Source organism: Tasmannia lanceolata, unplaced genomic scaffold (genome assembly GCF_043159265.1).
Source record: "Tasmannia lanceolata isolate RefF3 unplaced genomic scaffold, GAP_Taslan_0.1 ptg000037l, whole genome shotgun sequence".
NCBI lineage: Eukaryota > Viridiplantae > Streptophyta > Magnoliopsida > Canellales > Winteraceae > Tasmannia > Tasmannia lanceolata.
This window is the reverse complement of record NW_027518714.1, coordinates 56415690-56437137: the sequence shown is the minus strand read 5'-3', so window position 1 is coordinate 56437137 and position 21448 is coordinate 56415690. Positions and strand designations below refer to the sequence as shown.

The window sequence follows — 21448 nt, the reverse complement described above, 5'->3', positions numbered from 1 at the left end:
TTTAAAGAAAAAGAGAGGAGAGTGAGCCCGAATACTTCTACAAATTAAAATTGATATGATCTTTTTGGGGGAACACAAAAATGGCATCCAACTAAAGCTTCGGAGAAACTTTGAGAAATTGGAGAAGTGATGACTAGTGAAAGAAGGAAGAAAGACAAGGCAGCCGCGAGATGGATCCCATCACCAGCCGGTTGTTTAAAATTTAACTTTGATGGAAGTGCAGAAGGAAATTCAAGACCAGTTGTTTGAAATTTAACTTTGAAGGTGGAAGTGCAGAAGGAAATTCGAGGCAAGCAGAGAGTGGCAGTATTAGTCGACATAAAAGTGAGGGTGTAATAATGTCTTTCCCGGGTCCGACTGGTACCTGTGATGCAAACGAGGCCAAGCAAAATCACCTCTTTAAGACTTGAAATGGCGCGGGACAACTAATTATTGAAGGAGACTCGGCCAACGTTGGGGCTTGGGCCACAAACAAAGCGATATGTCATTGGTAGAAAGCTCATATTATTGCAGAAATTAAAGACCTTGCTTGAAGGATTGACTCACAGTTCCAACACAAATTGCGATCAGCCAACGATGCAGTGTATAAGTTGGCAAAAGAAAGGGTGGAGAAGGAAGGCATACGGTTAGTTATAGGAAACCTTGATGCAGAAGGCAAAGCGGCAGATTTGTAAAATTCAGCTTCTCTTATTTCATTTTCTATAATGAATAAATTATAGATGTCACTTTAAAGAAATTCTGATTATTAATGGTTAGACCCATTACCGAGAACAAATCAGTAGAGGAGGGTTTTGATAACCTGGCAACTCGAGAAAGAATCCTTTGCGATTATCATTAAATCATCCTCAAATTAGAGACGAAAGATTTTTGGGCCTTGAGGCTACAGTAGCTAGGACCATCCTTCCAAGTGTCTGAATGAAGTGAGAATTTCTTGAGCTATGAAAATAGTTTCATGAATTCTGTAGCTAAAACTTTTGAGAGAATTTTGTAACTGACGATGCAAAAGACTCTTCAGGCAGAATTTGTTCATTTCAATAGCATTGGGTTCCATGCAAATGAGAACCAGATATGTTTGATTAAGTTATTTGAGATGGTATTCAGAATGAAACACAGACCTAATCATGTGTTATTTATTATTCAGAATGAAACACAGACTAATGATGTGGAACACAGTGAGACCCACTCACTGCCAAGTCTTTTTTATAGAAACCAACAATAAATCCATCAAGGCCTGGGTCCTGATCCAAAATATGGGGTTCAAAAATTTTACTCCTAATAAATAAAAATTTCAAAGCACCTACTTAGACCAGACTATATTTTACAAAATGATGTCTGCACTTCTTTGTTTTAATGTTGGCACTCTTCTATTTATTTTACACTCTATAGTTAGCAGCTAAAAGATGTTGAAATTTCCAAATTAGTAACCAATAGTCAACTACAGATGTTTAATAAAGGGTGGATTTCCAATTTTCCAGTGCCAAACCAACAGACTGGGTATAACAATTCCCTGACATTTTTTTACTATTTTTGAAATCTATAGTTACAAACCCTAAAACAAAATGAACTAAAACACAGTTTTGCAGATTGTAGTAACTGTAGAGTTCCATCCTGCCTCAAAAAACTGTACATATTTACAGATAAATATCTTGGTAAGTTTTTCATTGAGTGCATTATCCTTATCAACCAATCACTTATATGGATGGAATGTGATAAATGACAGAAAGAAAAGAGGGAGATAAACCCAACTCAAGAACTTACCCAAAATTAAAATCTATTATGTTGGGGAAAACACCCAATGCTCTCTTTATCCTTTCTCTACATGCCGCCGCCAAATACTTCCGAAGCAATCTCTTTTCCCTTTCCTCTCTTCCCATTCCTCATGTCTTTCCGATGATCAAGCAAAAGGCCAGACGAGAATGGCCTCAACGTGCCCATAAATGTTCGGGCAGAACCCATTTGATACTCTTCCTTGCCTGTTTTCCTCCTCCTAGAAGGTCCCCCAGTGGCTGTAGGATTCCCCATCGGACCAGAAACTGAAATCCCTCCTGATTTCGGTAGATCAAAAACAGATGAGGCAAAGGAATTGTCTGGCGCAATGAAGGATGATGGGCCATTGTGTGATGTGTCTAATTGAAACCCCACTGCTCCATCCTGATGAGGAGGCGGGAACTTCTCGCTCTTGCTCTTGGCATTTGCATGGGTTATTAATCTCCGACGCTGAAAATTAAAGCAAGGAAAATAAAGTTGATGAGACGCAATCACACACCGTTCAGACAAGATCATCTCATCCTTCAATTGATATAGGTGTCACTAAGAAGCACATAAATCACAATTGTGTAGGAAATACTACACGCTAAACTACAACTCCTCAGTACTTGCATGGAAAAAGCAGGTCATGTAAATTTCTAGATCAAACAATTCAGCTACTTCTCAATAGTTGAATCTCTAATCTTGAGAAGCACGTATGGGTTTCTTATGTTACTTAAAATCTATGATTTAGCCGACACTATGAATTTATTGCCGACACACGTGTCCTGCCATGTCCGACACGACACGCGTGTCGTGTCCACCCGTGTCGACACTCCTTTGGACACTTTTAAATGTACTGCTATAAGTGTTAAACTTAATTTGGCAGTGTGGACATGTTTTTGTGCCGTGTCAAGTGTAACATTCTATTTTATTATTGCATATTGTGTTTACCTCTTTTATTGTTAACTCTTCTTTTATTATAAACTCTTGTTAGCTCTTCTTTGACTAATATTTGCTGTTATATCATATATATACTTTATATTTTAGCCGTGTCCCCATTTCTAAATTTTGGGGGTTCGCCGTGTCCAACACCCCATGTTCGTGTCGACACACGACACCCGTGACGGGTCCACAAATCATAGCTTAAAATATGTCACAAAATATCGTTCATGATAAAAATGAAAATATCACTATATTTTTTGTTAAAGTATAAAAGATAAACAACGACTTTCTCCAACAGCTTAAGCTTTTGGGGAAGTTGGTAAGTTAACATGGTATCAGAGCCATAGGGTCTTTGATCTCTAGGGATTACCTTCAGCCTCCATCTTCTCCATGCCTAAACCCTAACCCTAATCTCTCTCCCTCACCTTCATCTCTCTCCCTAACCCTGACCCCCACACCACCCCTCTCCAGCCCCACCTCCTCCCACCCCTTGTTCCACCACCCTCCAGCCACGCCCCTCCCAGGTCCCCCCCCCCAAAAAAAAAAAAAAAGCTTTTGGAGAAGTTGGTAAGTTAACATGGTATCAGAGCCAAAGGTCTCGAGTTCAGACTTTCCCGGATAGCAAAAATCCACATGCGATGGTCAGCCCAAAGTGGGACCACATGTGCCATGTGTTTGCCAAGTCGGGCACACCTGCGAGGGAGTGTTAGTATAAAAGATAAATAACGCCTTTCTCCAACAGCTTAAGCTTTTGGGAGTTGGTAAGTTAACATTTTTAAAATCTCGGGATTTTGTCGTTTTATCAAAATGTCGCAGTGAAAACACGATATTTTCATTAGCTTAAAATCTCCTTTCTTGACCTTTTATTTCTTTGCTTCTGATTTTCTTAGGAATGATTTTGGTTTTTGAATTGTAAAAATGAAATATTACCCAGAATTTCATGTAGTTTATGCAGAATAAAATGAAAGGGATAGGTCATGTGACATACATCCAGGTTTGTTTGCAACTCAGCATTTGCTTCCGGAGCAGGCACTGCCCTACTGCCTCGATCTCGCGCTCTCACTCTCTTCACACCATCGACACCATTGCCTTTCCCACTAAGACCTCTTTGCCTATGACAAGTTATATAAAATCTGTTAACAATTGGCTTAAGTAATGGAGCAAATTGCGGAAATGGAGATAAAAATAAAAAGGAACCTTCTAGCTTCTTCATCCCTTAATTTAACATCCATTTCTTTGCTTGGAGGATAATGTGGTAAGCTTGACGGCTCAGAGGCATAAGGCTTTGTGTTGAAGAACTGCATACATAAAAAAGATATCAATTAAACAAGCACCTAAAGAACCAGAACTACTTTGATTCGCGAAGAATATTTGCTAGAGAAAATTTCCGATCTATTTTATTTATTAATGAGAAACATGTCATAAGAACTCCAATTTAAGAATCTGCATTGAATAACTAGAACTTAATAATTTTATTTAACATGTAAGAATTCATACTAAGATCAGTTAAATCCTTAACATTCACTTCCAATATTGGCTCATAAACAAGTAAATGTAAAGCATTGAAACAAAAGCAACCCAAGATTCTGGACATCGAGAGCCGGAGGGATTTAATGATTTCTTCGCAATAGGAGATGTATTTGGTATCTCATACCAAGAGGACCTAGAAAAGACTAAAGAAATGTTTCTAGGCATGGAAGCCAGAGCTGTGAGGGAGAAAAAGAAAGAGCCAAGGAGGTTGAAATGGAATCTGGAATATGACTTTAAGGGACCTTAGCTCAAGTGGTTAGTTATTTGAATCGCACTAGTGGGTCTTTGTTTACTAATTTCCTTAGCACCTAGGTAACTGGAGTTCAATAGTTGGGGAGCATTGTAATTGTCTATTAGTGGAGTCTTCCTAGATATGTTTGCTGTTTTCAATTTTTAATAGAGGCAGGAAAGAAAATGGGATGGTCAAAGGGGAAGTTGGGTGTTTTGTTACTTAGTTTGTGGAACCCAGGAAGTTGGCCTCAGTTCTTTTGGTTGGTGTCAAGGGGATACCTTAGAATGGAGGATTGGAGAGATGGCCGGAGTAAGTAATTGGCCCATATAACATCAGATTCCAGGTGCGCCGAGGAAAGTATTAGATTCTCAATAGCTTGAGAGACCATGGTCTTTCGCTTGCCGAGACAATGTTGCCTGGTTGTTCTTCTTTGCTGCTATTAGCTAAGGAATGTGGTGAATGTAGTTGGAGGAAGATGATGGATGTAGGTTGAAATGATCGTAATGCAGGGCAGTTGGCTCGGCACGGTCGGGGAAAGCTTCTTTTTGAATTGATTGGAGTGTAAGAATTGCATACGACATGGTTCAGATAGAAAGGGCCCAATTTTTGTTGTTTATACTTGGTCTTTCTGGCTTAGGGTATGCCCTGGCCAGTTTTATTTGGTACTATGTAATGCTAGGTGGGACTCCTGGTCCACAATGTAATTATTATAGTATCAATGAAAATATGTCAGCTTTCAAAAAAAAAAAAAAAAGCAACCCAAGATATTTAAAATGAAATCAGCCATTCTTTTTGACGATATGTACATGAAAAATATAAGTAAATTGGTGTTTTAGGTCTGTATGTTAAAATCCTGCAGCTGAGAAAGAGAATAATATAAATACCAATGTAACTAGATGGGCCACACACACACACACACACACACACACACAAACATATTCATATGGTAATATAAATATTCAAGTTTTAGATCAAGTAACCATAATAAATAACCTCATGAATAAGAACACAATAGATACACAATCAATAAGATTCAATTTTATATCTCTAGCATTTCCCATCAAGCTGTTTCTGGCATTGCTTCAAAAGCTTGTTGGAGAGAGAATTTTTTCTGCAAAAGTAACAGACTGTATTGATAAAACCGAAATCTTCTTCAAAATGTAAATATATGAGATGAGTTATCCCACTACATATGTAGAAGAGATGCATTAACACCCTTCTTTTTCCTTAGGGCTCCACCCACCTTTCACCTAGATATTATCATTAACTACTACCATATCTTCCTTTTCTGCTCCTTTGGCCAGTTTGTCTGCCTGTTCATTTGCCGACCTCAGCCTATGTTGGAATTCTAGAGCAATTTTGGCTCAAAGGTCTCTGATTTCCGTGATGACGCCAGCAAGTTTCCATGGGCCGCTAGCTTTACTTGAAGCCCAAGCAATGACTTTTGAAGAATCTTCCTCAATGATCAATGAGGCCTCCATTGCATGGGTTAACCACCGCAGCCCCCAAAAGGAGGGCTCTTGCTTCCACCTCATTGGAATCACACACTTCCACCGGACCTGAAAAGGATAGTAATGTATAGCCAGCTGAATCCCATAATAAACCACCAATTCCAGCACGGGGTTAACTTTGGTGCTTCCACTGAAATTAGGCTTAATCCCACCAAAAGGGAGCGGTTGCCACCTTGGCTTGGACATAATCTCCCCTCCTTTCTCTTTAAACACTGTTCTCCAATTACTAAGGATGCCGCCCATGCTATATTTGGAGAAACTTTTATCATTCCCTTCCCATAGGATGAGATCAATTTTGATTTCAAGCAAAATTCTTCTCAAATGCCTCTTCCTTTCTTCAAATATGTGCTTGCTCCTTTCTTTCCATGCATACCATTAAAAAAAATCATATCCTTGCATGTGGCACCAAGCTCCACATGATTCAATCTGTTTTGCCAAAGGGGTCAGGGCCACTACCCTAGTTAAGGATAATACTTTTGATAGATCTTCGAAACACCCATGACTCCAAAGATTTTCATAATAGACTGCCATGGCCATGTTGGAAAAAGAGGATTGTGCCCAGAGATGATCTAGCGACTCCTCCTTTTGCTTACAAGAATGCACCAACTTGCAAGAAATACCTTCCTCTTTTTTTACTCGATCACGTGTTGATTTTCTTAGCCCCCACTGTCCAAGCAAATGCAACCATTTGAGGCAGCACCACAACTTTCCAAAGCCTTGAATAGCATGATGGTGTATTATCTTCCTCAATAACTTATTGAAGAAAGAACGAACATAAGAGGTGCCTTGGGTATCGGTATCCATACTCAGCAGTCCGAACAAAGGGGTCAACAATACCAAAAGATAATCATGTCAATTCCCTGAGAGACCTTTCATCATTGAGGAAGCAACTTGATAATAGGATGCCTCATTCTATGCAACATCTCTTCAATCTCAACCCCATCCACTTCTACTTTTATCTCAGATTTTTTTTCTTTTTTGAAATGATAGTGTTTTCCCTCTTTTCTTTCGGTTGCTCCCAAAAAAAAATCTTCCAAGCTTCATCTTCTTGGAACATGCCATTTTATTAGATGAAGATGAACTACTTTCTCTTTACTGTAAACTACAAGATTATGGAATCACCATTTTGTCTTCGTCAAAAATTTAACTATGCTTTTTTGACATGTAACAATTCAACTATGCTATGTGGAAATCACAAGTCACACATGTTGTTAAACGGGATCCTCATACCATGATGTTAGAAATTTGAAGAGGCAGTTATTAGATTCCAGACACGCGATTTCTGAACTCATCAATGTTTTGAAGACCATGCATTACTCTGCAGAATTCTCCATCAAGTGCTGCTATTCTCAAAGCATTACTTACAATACTAGTGCTATTCGAATTGCTTCCAAGCCAGTTTCTCAAAGAAAGAAGCACATTATGATCAACTGCCACTTTCACACAGTATATCACCATATATTTTTTCTATCCATAATACATTTCTCTTAATCATAAGACTATGATTTTATTCAGTAGAGTTATGGTGTCTCATAGCTACAAGCTTTTGTTGGGAGAACTCTCCCCACTTGATTTGTATGGTCCCAATTGAATTTGAGGTAGGCATATCTAGTCCTAGTTTGCTCTACTTTGTTGTATAGAGGTACTCTAGTTCTTTTCCCCTTAAGGGCCTTGTGTTCATCTGACCTCCAACGAAAATGTATTTAAGAGCTTATTGACTCATTTGGTAATAAGATTTCCTCAGACATTGTGATCCTCCATATCTGTCCTTTACAGGGAGAAGGTTCCATGCTGTTGGGTGTTGGCACAGCTAGTTCCACCAAGTATAAAGTTGATCACACAAGCAGAAGCAATACTTGAGGATCTGAATGCTTACCCCACTCTGATAGTCAAGTTATAGTTTAAACTTTCAAGTCTCTGCAACTCTTGTCTACAGGCATATAAGAGCTCACTAGTTCATTTTTTAAATTAATCAGAAATTCTACAAATGTATCCTCCATCTCTTCTTTATTACAGGAAGGTTTGGTGTTTTTGGCACAGGCAGAGGCAGGTCACTTAAGGATATAGTCAAACTCAGGCATGAAAACAAGCATTAGGCTTTAGGTTTCTTCGCACATTCCCATTGTATCTCTTAACACTATACAACAATCAGTCTCTTCATCGCTAAAGGAGTTAGCTTATGTCGAGGATTAAAACAGTTTTGAGATCTTTGATATCCTTGAGGTAATGGGTTCACACCTGTGTGGGAGCCCTAGATTGACAAATTGCAATCCTGATCGACTCACTGACATTGAGATATCTACTCTGGATTTCAGGATTCAGAGCGTCTCTATCAGCTCTATACCTAACGCCTGTCTTGGTCTGTCACGGTGGTTGAACTGGAAGTGTCTTTTGGGGGACTTGTAAAAGAATTCTACTGATATATATATATATATATATATATATATATATATATATATATATATATATATAGGGCTTACTGTTCCTGCGCTCAAGCACAGATAAGCTTATCTGAGCTCGAGTGCAGAAACAGGGTGGGCCCACATTTTTGGCAGGATCCAAAGCATTCATTTGATGGGCCCTATCATAGTCAAGGTGTGTACCAAAAATCAGCTCCATTGGATCATCCTAACCCTTCCATTTGTGGGTGGGCTGGGGTGGGGGGAATGGACAGATTTGTGATGTGTGTGTGTAACAAATCCGTCCAAGCCCCCCCCCCCGCGGCCCCGGCAATCCAGAAAAAAAAAAAAAAAAACACACACACACACACAAATGGAAGGGTTAGGATGATCCAATGGAGCTGATTTTTTGTACATACCCTATCTATGACAGGGTCCATCAAATGAATGCTTTGGATCTCCCAAAAAATGTGGGCCCACCCCTGTTTTCTGCACTCGAGTGCAGAAACAGTTTTCCTATATATATATATATATATATATATATATATATATATATAGAGAGAGAGAGAGAGAGAGAGAACGAGAGCGTACATTCTCCATTATCTAAAACTGATATAGCTCTGACTAAAACTTATCAGGGCAATAAAGAGGGAGAAAAAAAATGGAACCAGTGATGAGTTTATCAAATGGCGTATAGCTATGACCAAATTTCTCAGATCATTATTATTTACAATTAAAGTAACACAAAGTACCTCTAAATAATATCTGGAAGTACTCACTCTTGCCTTGAAACAAAATGTTATACTCATCATTATACATTACTAAAGCTCACAAAAGTAATTATGAATTTATGATAAGTCCAAATAAGTATTTTCAAAAAAATAATTCCAAATAAGTAATTTGGGAGCGTTCATTTTACGTAGAAAAAAAAATATGTAATACAAAATATGAACAGCATAAGGTTAAATGCATAGGAATATTTATGATCGGGACACTCACTTCACTATTCAGAGCAGAAGTAGCAGTCCCTCGTTCGTCTGGGTCAATTGCAAGAAGAGTTTCTATAAGAGGTAGTGAAGAAGGTGGGAGTTCTTTAAAAGTTTCTGCTATACAACGTTTATATGGCTGTTGTGGCTTAACGATAGCTGCATGTGGAAACTTTGCCGTCTTCCAATATTCCTCAGACGGGGAACCACACAACTTAAAAATTTTGTGCAGTTGCTCCACCTAAAAAAATAGCAGATGAGACAAGCCATCTGTGAACAATATAAAGACAAAGATACTAAATTAATAATAAAAGATGCCGGAAAAGAAGCCAGCACAATAAAGACAAACTTTTATAGTCATTGTGGGTTAATGGGAGGGCAAGTTCAAAAAGCAGCATACAACACTATTCATTGACTGTTTGGAGTGTCAAGGGGATTCTCATCTATTTTCAAGAATCCAGACTACCTACAGGAGTTAAAGAAGATTAAGTGTAAAAACATTTTTACAAATTTAGAAAAAGCATATGCAGTTATTGGTGTCCAAAGTTAAAGCAAAACCTCCTTAATTTATGATTGATGGCTCATTGGCCCAACGTGGCAAATAAAAGTGGATGTTTAAGCAACAGTGGAGGCCTTCTGTTTGTTGGAAATTGTTAGAAGCGTATTCAGGTCTTTGTGCATGTAAACCTATTTTGCACGCACACACATGGGAGCTCTATTAAGGAGACTCTCAACTCCTCCCTCATTCCTCCTCCCATAGTTTTAAATTTCGGCCGAAACGTTTCGTTTCGGCCGAAATATTTCGGTTTCGGTGGAAAACGAAACAAAATTCACAGTGAGTCGGAAAAGTACCAAACTTCGCCGAAACGTTTCGGAAATTTCGGCCGAAACGTTTCCTTTCGGTGAAATTTCGGAAATTTCGGTGACACGTTTCGGTGAAGTACAAAATTTCGGTGAAATTTCGGAAATTTCGAGGAAATGTTTCGGAAATTTCAGTGAAATTTTTACAAGATTTCGTCCAAAATTTCGTACCGAAACCGAGATTTAAAACCTTGCCTCCTCCTCCTCCTCCGCTCCTCCTTTTCCTTCTTCTTCTCCTCCTATTGGGACCATGTTACATTAACAGGAAATAACAGATAATCCCAAGTATTCACTGTGGTACAAAGAAAGCTAGAAAAGTGTATTTTGGTGTGGTTCTTAGCTAGTAACAGTTCTTTATTTAATGTTTATTAAACCACAAAGGTTGAGGGCTCGAGGATTGGTGCAGGCAAACCCAAAACAGTTCTGTATTTAATGTAACTCACATCATTATATAAGTTACTAGTTAGGGCTGTATCCTATTATGAAATAACAGAACACAAACCCCGCTGATTGCTTGGGTTTCTCTCTCCTTCTCTTCTCTTCATCTTTCACTCACTTTATTTACACATTAGATTGTGATAACTTTTGCATGATATAAGAGATTAGGTGATTAAAGATTGACGACGAGTTATTCTATTCTTCACAAAAGGTACAGCTCAAACTTCGAAACCATAACTCTATCCACATAGGAGTCATAATCTGATGTAGAGTAGGTTGCAGTAGCAAAACTTATTCAAGTAAGTGTGGAAAGGGGCATGCAATAAGGTTTTTTTTTTTAATGATAGGGGCACGCAAAAAGAATGATATTACAAGAATGTTTGTACGCAAGAAAAACAAAATACCTCTGTCCGTCCTGGGATTATTGGCTTCCCAGCAAGCAACTCTGCCAAAATGCATCCAGCACTCCAAAGGTCAACGCCAACACCATAGTATGTGGCCCCCAGTAAAAGTTCCGGAGGGCGATACCACAGAGTGACAACTCGACTAGTCATAGGTTGCCTATGACCAGGATCATAAAAAGAAGCTAGTCCAAAATCAGCTATCTTAAGAATCCCATCCTTGTCGATAAGCAAGTTTGAACCCTTGATATCACGGTGGAGGACACCTCGATTGTGACAATGCTCAAGCCCAGAGAATAGTTGTTTCATATAGCATTTGGCCTGCTACCACAGTAATAGTTACAAAAGAAATCAACTCAATAAAAGGAAAATATGTGAGGAAGAACTAAGCTTTAATGCACACTCCTACTGTCCTACACATCACAAGCTGTTATGCAGTTATGGTAGTATATACTATATAGTACATCATTTATAGTTTCACACTGTGTTCAATGAATGAAAACTACTGCTTCACAATCATATCAGCAAAAACAATACATGCCTTACATTACAATGTTATGACGGGGTTTCATGGAGTCTGGATACAAAGAATAGAAAAATGTAATGGCTAAAAAAGGACAATGGTATTTTCTGTAAGAAAGAATGAATTTTCATCTTCATTTTTCAAAAATAAAAACTTGTTACAATTGGTTTAAGGTGATTTGATCATAAAAATGTAAATTAGAAAAAATAAACAACTTTTCTGCCAAATTGATGTAGGATAGCCAGCCAACAATGAAAACAAGATCCTAAAAGGACTCCTAAAAGAAATAGGGCTCCAGAAAGTAGGCAGGGTTTGGTATTGGAGAATTGAGGTTTGGATAGAATAAATCGGAAATTAAGACTAGACATTGGTAGATTAAGTGTTTAAGGTGGCTAGAAAATTGGAGAGATTTAAAGCTTCACAAAAATTTGGGATGACGGTGTCTAGCAATTTGAAATATGCATAAAATATAATTAAAGCAATGGAATTTCTATGATAGATCTAAATCAAAGAATATGAAAAAACTAACTCTAAAGAGCTAGAAAATTCAATAGGAATTGAAAAACAATAGACAAGGATAGGATATAGCCTCCCTACGTATAAAGGCTAACAAGAATAGAGCCTCACTATTGCAGAGCAGGATTTTGATGGAGTCTCACCACCAAGAGAGAAAAATGTCGTATTTTTCAAAGAGAACTTAGAGGTCTCAAAATAGGAGAAGTTTTTCATCCATACCATCATCACAATAATCTTGATGAACCCTTTTCTCTTTTCAAAGAGAATTCTAAGTTTTCAAAACATGAGCAATTTTTCATCCATACCCTCATCACAGTAATCTTGATAGCCCCTGTAGGATCGTGGCGTACCAATCTTACCAAAAGCTATAGCTGATGGAAAGGGCACAACCATTAAGTAGCACCATCGCAGGACAGGCTGATTAATCACACCCTGGTGTGGTCTGAGCCCTCTGAGTCCCCCCCCCCCCCCCCCCCCCTCTCTCTCTCCCCCAACACCCCGGAACATGGGAAATATCCAATCCATGACCTCGCTCTGATACCACCTGTAGGATCGTTACGCTACTTATTTAAAAGAAAAAGAAGGATCGTGGTGCTACCAATCTTACCAAAAGCTACAACTGATGTAAAGGGCGCAACCATTATCTTTATTGAGTAGCACCATGCGGGACAGATCGGGTTAATCGCGCCCTAGTGCGGTATGAGCCTTCTGAGCAAAGGGGCATCGCTAGCCCCCATAAGCCAACAGCTCCTTTTCTCTTTTCAAAAAGAGTTCTCGAAACAAGAGCAGTTTTCCATCCATACAATCATCACAATAACCTCGATGACCAGAAGGCTTACAATATATAGACTTCTCCACCACTGCTAAAAGACCCGTAAACAACTTAAAACCCTAACATGTGAGTCATCTTTAACTTAACGACTAAAACACTAACATTTAGTAACTTCTCACTTGAAACTCAGCAAAAAAAAAACTAATAACAAAACATTAACAAGTGGATGAGCAGTGACGGGAATAGTGGCGTGAATAGTTAAACCCTAACTAAAGCAAACTACTAAAATTCTTAATTAATACAAATAAACAGAATAACTTATAAAAGAAATATATAACTTCTAAAAGAATACCATTACTTGGGTGGACCACACATGGATTGGGACCCACTTATTCTTGGATCATGGATGATAGTGGACTTAACTTGGCCACTTAAAGGTGTATGTTTAAGTTTATGTTTATAAAGCATTAAAGGTTTTGATCCTCCATCTGAAATGAAGTAACTTTCAAATTTTTTGAACTTTCCCGCAACTAAGGTCAGCGACAGAAGTAACAATTATGGACATTTTTCCCAATAGGAGCTGGCAAGGTCACCCTGTTTTTTTTAGAAGGACAACCTTATTTATGAGATTTTTAATTTTGATAATGATTCTTCTTCCCAATCTTATGTGTTAGGTGTGACATTTTCAAAGTCAAGACAGAGGACTGTCCTTATCACAAAGGGTGTTGTTATCAGCCCCCTTTCCCAATTTGTCAAAGCATGCACATATTATCCTTTATCTTATCTTTAATAAGTTAAATTTATCTGTCCCAATGAAGCTAAATTTGACTTATTAAAGATAATAGCTGAATTTGTCGGTTACAACTTACAAAAAACATAAGCATATGTTCATTTATTCAATCACCATAAGTGCATATTTCAACAATAAAACAGGAAGACTGTGAGTAAGAAAACAAACATGAGATATTTTGGAAAAATTTTTTGGGATGAGGTTAGAGACTCTCTGCAAGGATGAAGAATGTTTAGTTGTCGGTGTGGAGAACTGAAGGTAGAGCCGGTTGCATTTTTTTTGGCTTGTTTAAAGGCAAGAAAAGGGGGTCTTCATGCTGATCATGGATGTGTTCTTTGCACGACATTGCGAGCAACCATGTGCATAGCCTGGCACATACACTTATTCCAGCAGTTATACGTCTTTTGTATGAATCTTTTATGCATTCTTATAGTGTCCTTATTCCTTGGCTCTGTAGGAACTTTGGACCAGAGGCTTCCCAATGAGAATGTAACTAATAAGTTACTCTCTTTACTCCAATTGCTGCTTCTTCTTCTTTTTGAATGGTATTTACTCCAATTGCTGCTATCTAACAATATGGAAGAAGCAGCAACCTTCAGACCTTCCCAATGAGAATGTAACTAGAATGGATAAGGGATTTAATAAAACAGGTGCAACTGCCACAAATAGGACTAGGTTATAGTCACACAAGATTCAACCATCAGCATTATTGATGCAACTGCAGGGAGAAGAAGCTTCAAGAGAAGGCCTTGGAATTGGCAGTCGGCTCCATTTTTCTCAGTTTGTGTAGGCAGCAACCCTAGAACAATTACTGATAAAACTTACAAATGTATATATTCAAAAGCTTCATACACCTACATGTAATACAATCCTATGAGTAAATTAAGTTATTAGTATATTAACCTGGTTTAGCATGTCTCAACCATATAATGCATCTTTCAAAAAAAAAAAGTTATTAGTATATGATATGTGACTAATAACAACAAGAGTAAGGGTATTTCAATCTTTCCAAATAACCCATCATGAAAAGAAGTAGGCTAAGGAAAAGAACAACACGAGTAAGAAGCCCATCTATAGCCAATTTCCCTTTTAGAAGCGGTAAGTTTCAGGCAACAGCCTAAGTAACATTCACCTAAGCATCAAACCCTCTTTGCGGAACCTGTGCAATTTGCCTAGACTCCTAAACTAATTTTGGTCAATAAACTAATTTTGGTCAAAGTACCGTAGTTGATGGGATCCATCAGGAGTTGGTGGGTTAATCGCCGAAGATGATGGTGGAATGATAGAAGTTTCTTTTGCAGGACCTATTTATTTTGAAGAGTGAGAATTCAGATGCATGGCCACTATTGGAGCACCTCCATTTCAGTTCCTTTTAGTGGGAAGTGAACTCCCTTAATGTTATCCAATGGGTCGATTGTGAGAATAAGGTCTGATGGAGATCAATGCTTGTGCTGGAAGACATTCAGGATAAATTTGCTCTTCCCAGGTTTTCCTCACCATAATCTTTTATAAGCTAATGCAATTTCTAACTCATACACTCTGAATGGCATAAGGAGGCATTGGATGACAATTCAGCTCTCCATTCCTAGATTTTGATCCACTTGCTCACTACTAGGTACCATTTGTGATTAATCAGCAAGAGAAAAATGCTACTATCAAAAGCTGCCTTCTAGCTCTTTTTCCTATATTCTCTTTTGAGTGGTGAATAAAACTACATAAAGAGAAAATCAGAGACCGAGATGAACACATAATGCTCTTAATCAATAGGAGAAGACACATCAGAGATAATAGCAATACGATCAATCCCATTTTTGTCAACAAGCTGGCCTCCCTACTTTGCAGACCTCAGAGTATACTGTATAATCGAATTATGGTCTCCCACATGGTCAATAATCTCTTCAAAGTAATCCTAGAAATGCCAAGGAAACACGTGTTTTGATTGGAGCCATTTAATTACATTACCAGAATCAGCTTCAACAATCAAAGGATTTTATTAATGTGAGGAACAGAATCTTATTCTACGCATAAGGGCCATCACCTCCGCCCCATTGGAGTCCTTAACACTAATCGAGCAGAGATTGCGAGCTTAACCAGCACCTCATGATCTACCAACTTAGTTGACCCAGGATTGTCAACGCTAGACCCGTTGAAATTCAGTCTGATGACGTATAGAGGAGGTGTCTATCTAGGGTCCATGACATCTCTGCTCACACGAATCAATTTCCGAAGTCCCATAGATACCTAAGCTCTGTGCTGGAGATACCTCGAAAGGATTAGAAGATATCGCTTGCTGAATAATGAGGTTACGCACATCAAGAGCCAGCGTGTCCAATGATCTTGCCTTACCATCAATCCTTCATGTTCCTCTCCTTACAAATTGACCACAAGGCAGCAGAGAGTCAAACTCCAGAGCAATTTCCACCTAGACATCCATGGGGAAAACTGCCAAACCTCAGTCAACCCAGCAATCAATCTCAACATGACACCCAAGCAATGTCAAAAGGAAGAACAGAACTCCAGATGGACCTAGCCAACAATTAGAGAGCAAGCAGATGATCTACAAACACATTTGCCTATATTTAGCCTACATTATACATTCTATATTTGCACTCTCTACGGACTCTTAAGAGTCTTATATGACAATACGATAGCTTATCTTTCACAGGCAACTCATGTGATTCTGCAACATGTATGGAATGTGTTTTCATGACAGCCATAGACAGTTATGTATGAGAATTTGAGTTTCAAACTCAGTCCACTCAATAGAATCAACCAATTCAGCAAATGTTCAATAGATAGTAGGTTCTGAGCTTTCACCACATAGATGTTGCAAGCACAAAACCTTTTTCTATATCTCTTTCTCTATTCAAAACTCCTCGACAACAAAAACCCAAAAAAAAAAAAAACTTGCAATTGTACAATAACATCAAAATTGGTGTATGAATATGTGCATTGATCAAATGGGCACGGCTACTTTGGAGAAAGATTGGAGTACCAAATGAAATCAGATGCATATCAAGTGAAATCAAACAGCATTACCAAAACAAAAACCCTCCTTTCTACACTCATAACCCTCAATATAAGTTCAGAGGTCTAGTTAGTAAAGCAGAAGGCTATAATTCCCATGTACAAAACCATAAACAGCTAAAAAACAGAACAAATATAAATTTGAAACCAGTGAACAATTCAGATTCTAATGGCATAGTTAGAAATAAGAGCATTCACTATTATTCTAAGCTCAATCAAATATACTAAGAAATGCAAAAGGAAATAAAATTAAAATGAGTGGACCTGTGGCAAGGTAAATTTGACCCCGGGGCAAGCGGCGAGCCCGGAAAGGTCATGTTCCATGTATTCAAAAACCAGATAGAGACTACATGACATCCGTGACGTGACCAGTCCCTCCAATTTGAGCACATTGGGATGATCTAAACGCCTCATCACAAGAATCTCTCTCGCCATGAATTTCACGCTCTCTGGCTCCAAATTATCAAATCGAACTTTCTTCAATGCCACAATCTTCCCAGTAATCAGATCTCTAGCTTTGTACACATTGCTATAAGTCCCTTGCCCAATCTAACCAAACCAAGAGCAAAACATAAGAAACAAAAAACAACAATTTTTTTTTCAAAACATTAAATTAGAAAGAAGAGCGAGAATTCAGAATTCTGATCTTCAAATTAGGGTTTAGAATACCTAATTCTAAATCTTAACACCCAATCTAACCAAACCAAGAGCAGAAAATAAACTAAAAAGAAAAGGAAAAAACAACAGAACTTTTTAAAAAAATTCAAATTAGAAAGAAGTAGGGCTAGATTCAGAATTCTGATCTTCAAATTAGGGTTTAGAATACCTAATTATAAGCCCTAACACCCAATCTAACCAAACCAAGAGCATAAAAAACTAAAAAAAGGAAAAAAAAAAAATCAAAATTTCAAATTAGAAAGAAGTAGGGCAAGAATTCAGATTTCGGACCTTCAAATTAGGGTTTAGAATACCTAATTCTCAACCCTAATGCCCAATCTATCCAAACCAAGAGCAAAAAAAGGGAAAAAAAAAAACAGAACTTTTTTTCTCAAATTTTCAAATTAGAAACAAGTAGGCCAAGAATTCAGATTTCCGATCTTCGAATTAAGGTTTAGATTAGGGTTTAGGAAACCTAATTCTAAACCCTAACACCTAATCTAACCAAACCAAGAGCCAAAAAAAAAAAAACAGAACCTTTTTTTTCAAAATATCATATTAGAAACTATTAGGGCAAGAATTAAGAATTCCAAACTTCAAATTAGGGTTTGGAATACCTTATCAAGCTTCTCAAACGTATCAGCTCTGCGCGGGGTCCAACCCTCAATCGCATCACCAACAACCGCCTCGAGCCACTCCGGCCATCCCGAGGCGGCAACTGCATGTAGACTCCGAAGAGACGGATTTGCCCTCGGCTTTCGCCGCTCCGGCGGCCGGAATTCTCCACTCCGGTGCCGGATCCTCTCCTCTCTTTCTTTCCTCCTCTCTTCCCTTTCCTTCTTCCTCTCTTCCTCTTCCTTCCTAACCCTAACTCCATTAACGGAAACATCAACGGCTACAGGATCCGACGCTTCTTCGACCTTGACGGAAATTTCACGAGCTCCGGCCACTCTCTGGCCATCTCCGGCGGGTTGTTTACCGAACACGCAACCCATTCCTCATCTAATTTCTGGTAAAGAAAAACCGGTAGCGGTTTTCAGGATGACGTGGCGGCATCAGGTACCGTTAACTTACGGTTGTAAGGTGATAGGAAAACCGGGATCGGATGCCGTTAACTTACGGTGGAGCTTATTTCTGCTTTGGGAAGATAACGGAGGTTGAAGTAAAAAAACCGCCGTTCTTCTTTCTGGATTTTTACCGGTTTCTGGGTTTCTGGGCGCGAAAAGCGGTTTTTTTTTTATTTCTTTTTCGCGTCGGCTCGAAGGTCTCTTCTTCTCTCTTGGTGTTCTATTCAATGTGGAGTGGGTACTAAGTACCCCTTGGTTTTTTGTAAATAACGAAAATGCCATTATTGATCTTAGCATTATATCCGCATCCCTTTTGTTTGATATTGGCAGTCCACTTTCTATTTGACACTTATCTCGTTAGTTCTTCGTGCCAGTCGTCCATAGGACCCGCATAATGGGGTGGTCTCTAAATCTTTGATTTGTTGGATTTCAAGATAGGTTGGCTGTGCCCTAATTAGCTTCTTCATGTAATGATCCTAATCCTCTTATCTGTGGAGGTTTTAATGTGTACCATCCATTTTACACATCCACAAATTGGAGGGCCAGGATTATCTTATGAAAGTTTCCAAAGATATTTTACTAAGGCGCTCCCAAAAGATGCCGACATGCTCCCATTAAGTTAGTAGAATATGTAACTCAAGAGTACTGAGTATTGGGTATATGATATAACTCATGTATGTTCTAATATAAGCCAAATAAGATACTGGACTGATGTAGTGGGCCTACATGGGCTAGAGTTCATTAACCAGTCAATAACCCTAGTGTATCTCTATATATAGGGGCTGGAGGCAACAAACTTGGTATTCCAAACTAGATACTTAGGGTGTAATGCTTCAAGCAACCTTTGCTTGACCTAATTACCTCTAACACCGAGCAGATTGAACTCTTAGGTTTTTATCTATCCCGAGTTTTTGGATCTCCCTCTCTCATGTGTTCTGAGTTAGGGATTGTGTCTTGTATCCATGAATGTAAAATCTCTCTTTATCTAATAATCCCCCTCCGGGTCTTCGCCAAACTCCAGCTTTCCTACCAAAAAAATGTACAATGGTGACGTGAAAGCCAATCAGGCGCCCTTCCAGCCCATTTTTGCAAGGGCACCCCTGAGTTTAGCATTCCTCATTATAATATTATAATATTATACGTCATCATTCTATGTATAGAATGTGAAGTGTTGATGTACCAAACAATTGTGCACCGTTCCACACCAAACCATCCGTTCTTGATGTTATAAGGTGATTTTAGTAGGGCTGCAACTCGGGTCGGGCGGGTCGGGTTTTGGAGAACCCAACCCTACGCGAGAAATATCTCGGGTCGGGTCGGGTTTTTTTTCGGAAAACCCACGATTCCCAAACCCGGCCCTACCCATGATAAATCTCGGCTCGGGTCGGGTCGGGTCGGGTTTTTTCACATTGACGCAATTTTTTAGGGAAAATTCTTGTTTGGCAAGGCAACTCAACTCATAGAAGCAGAAATTACACTCACATTACACTTGAATCAAACAATGCTGAATCAAACACTTGAATCAACTCAACTCATAGAAGCAGAAATTACACTCACATACAGTAACAGTGGGTGCGTGGGTTTTCACTTTTAACTTTTAACTAACAATAGAAAAAAATGTACATACTATAACTTATGTAACTCGGGTCGGGTCGGGTCGGGCCCCTTCAAACCCGGCTCGACCCGAAACCCATGAAACCTGAACCCAACCCAGGGTATTTTCGGGTCGGGTCGATGCGGGTCGGGTAAAACCCGGCTCGAGTTGCAGCCCTAGATTTTAGCATAGGGGGATTTTTAATGTCTTGTGGACTCTCACATACTATTTAGGACAATTTAGGACTGTAAGGACTTGGACCCAAATGTCACACAATGGAACTCCTATGAACATTTTGTAGACTCACTGAGACTTTGGTGAGGACTTCGGAGTCACACAAGCATTGAAGTCATGCATTAGTCACTAAACAAATGCATGACTTTGAAGTCCCAGAAGTTTAACAATTTTTTTTTTTCCAATTAATCAGAATCTACAAGTAAATTGAAAGGTATTTCATTAAAATGAAGCCATGGGGATTCTGAAACAAGATAGTAAGTACACTAGAAAATCAACGATATCATAGACAAGTGCTCCAATGAGGAGTGATTGACTAATAATAATATGAAGAGGGTTATTTACATGATAGATGATCTAAAGACCAACAAAAATTCAATTAATTAATGATGAGTTCTTCATATGTCAATGAATAGCACTCTGATCATGCATCCAGATTCTTAATAATTCAAATGAAACACATAATTGTCTTTTTTTTTAAGAAAGGAAAATACATTGCTAGGTCATGAGAGCAAATTTTTTCCTTTCATTATTAGCAAATTATTCTAATTGTAACATGACAAAAGGATAACTTTCTTGCTCTTCTCTGATTTCTTAATGCTTATTATACGCCCTTGGAATTTTGCATTGCTACCCCCATGCTCAAGAAGCTCTTCTCGAATTTTAAAGTCCATTGTTGGTAGAAGCATTTTCATATTTTCAATATGTTCTTCTTGTCTTTGAATATCCATCACAAGTAAAAAATACATTTAACTGTTCATAAAACTAAGAATTGATAGAATGTGTTGAAATATAAATGATTAAATAACACCAACTCTAACAGCTTAAGCTTCTGGAGTAATTGGTTGTTTCACATGGTATCAGAGCTATTACCTCACGATAGGCCCTGGGTTCAAAACCCAACAACTCCTTAATATTAAGAATCCACATGTATGGCCAACCCAAAAGAGAGGCCACACGTGCCACGTGTACAGCTAACCAAAAATAGAGGGGCCACGCGTACCTGAAGGGGAGTGTTGAAATATAAATGATTAGATAACACCAACTCTAACAGTTTAAGCTTTTGGACTCGTAATTAGTGTTTACACAGAATTGGATTAAAACAGATTGTGCATTCTACGTAGCTACAAAATTTAAATTTTGTACAGTTGTTTCTATATTCTTTTAATTGATGTTTCACTCGTCTGCTCTTTTTAGACCTCCGGGAAAGAACTTGCTT

General features: G+C 38.5%; 1 protein-coding gene across 1 annotated transcript; it reads right to left on the bottom strand.

The window, feature by feature from the left end:
- Nucleotides 1-1495: 1495 nt before the first annotated feature.
- LOC143860385 (putative serine/threonine-protein kinase At1g54610) lies at nt 1496-18613 on the bottom strand. Its single transcript, XM_077370974.1, has 7 exons — nt 17952-18613; nt 16942-17226; nt 11053-11370; nt 9363-9590; nt 3889-3989; nt 3680-3803; nt 1496-2217 (listed from the first exon to the last, which is right to left on the bottom strand). The coding sequence occupies exons 1-7, from the start codon at nt 18327-18329 to the stop codon at nt 1816-1818; spliced, it is 1836 nt and encodes a 611-aa protein (XP_077227089.1). The 5' UTR covers nt 18330-18613; the 3' UTR covers nt 1496-1815.
- Between the last annotated feature and the right edge of the window lie 2835 nt (nt 18614-21448).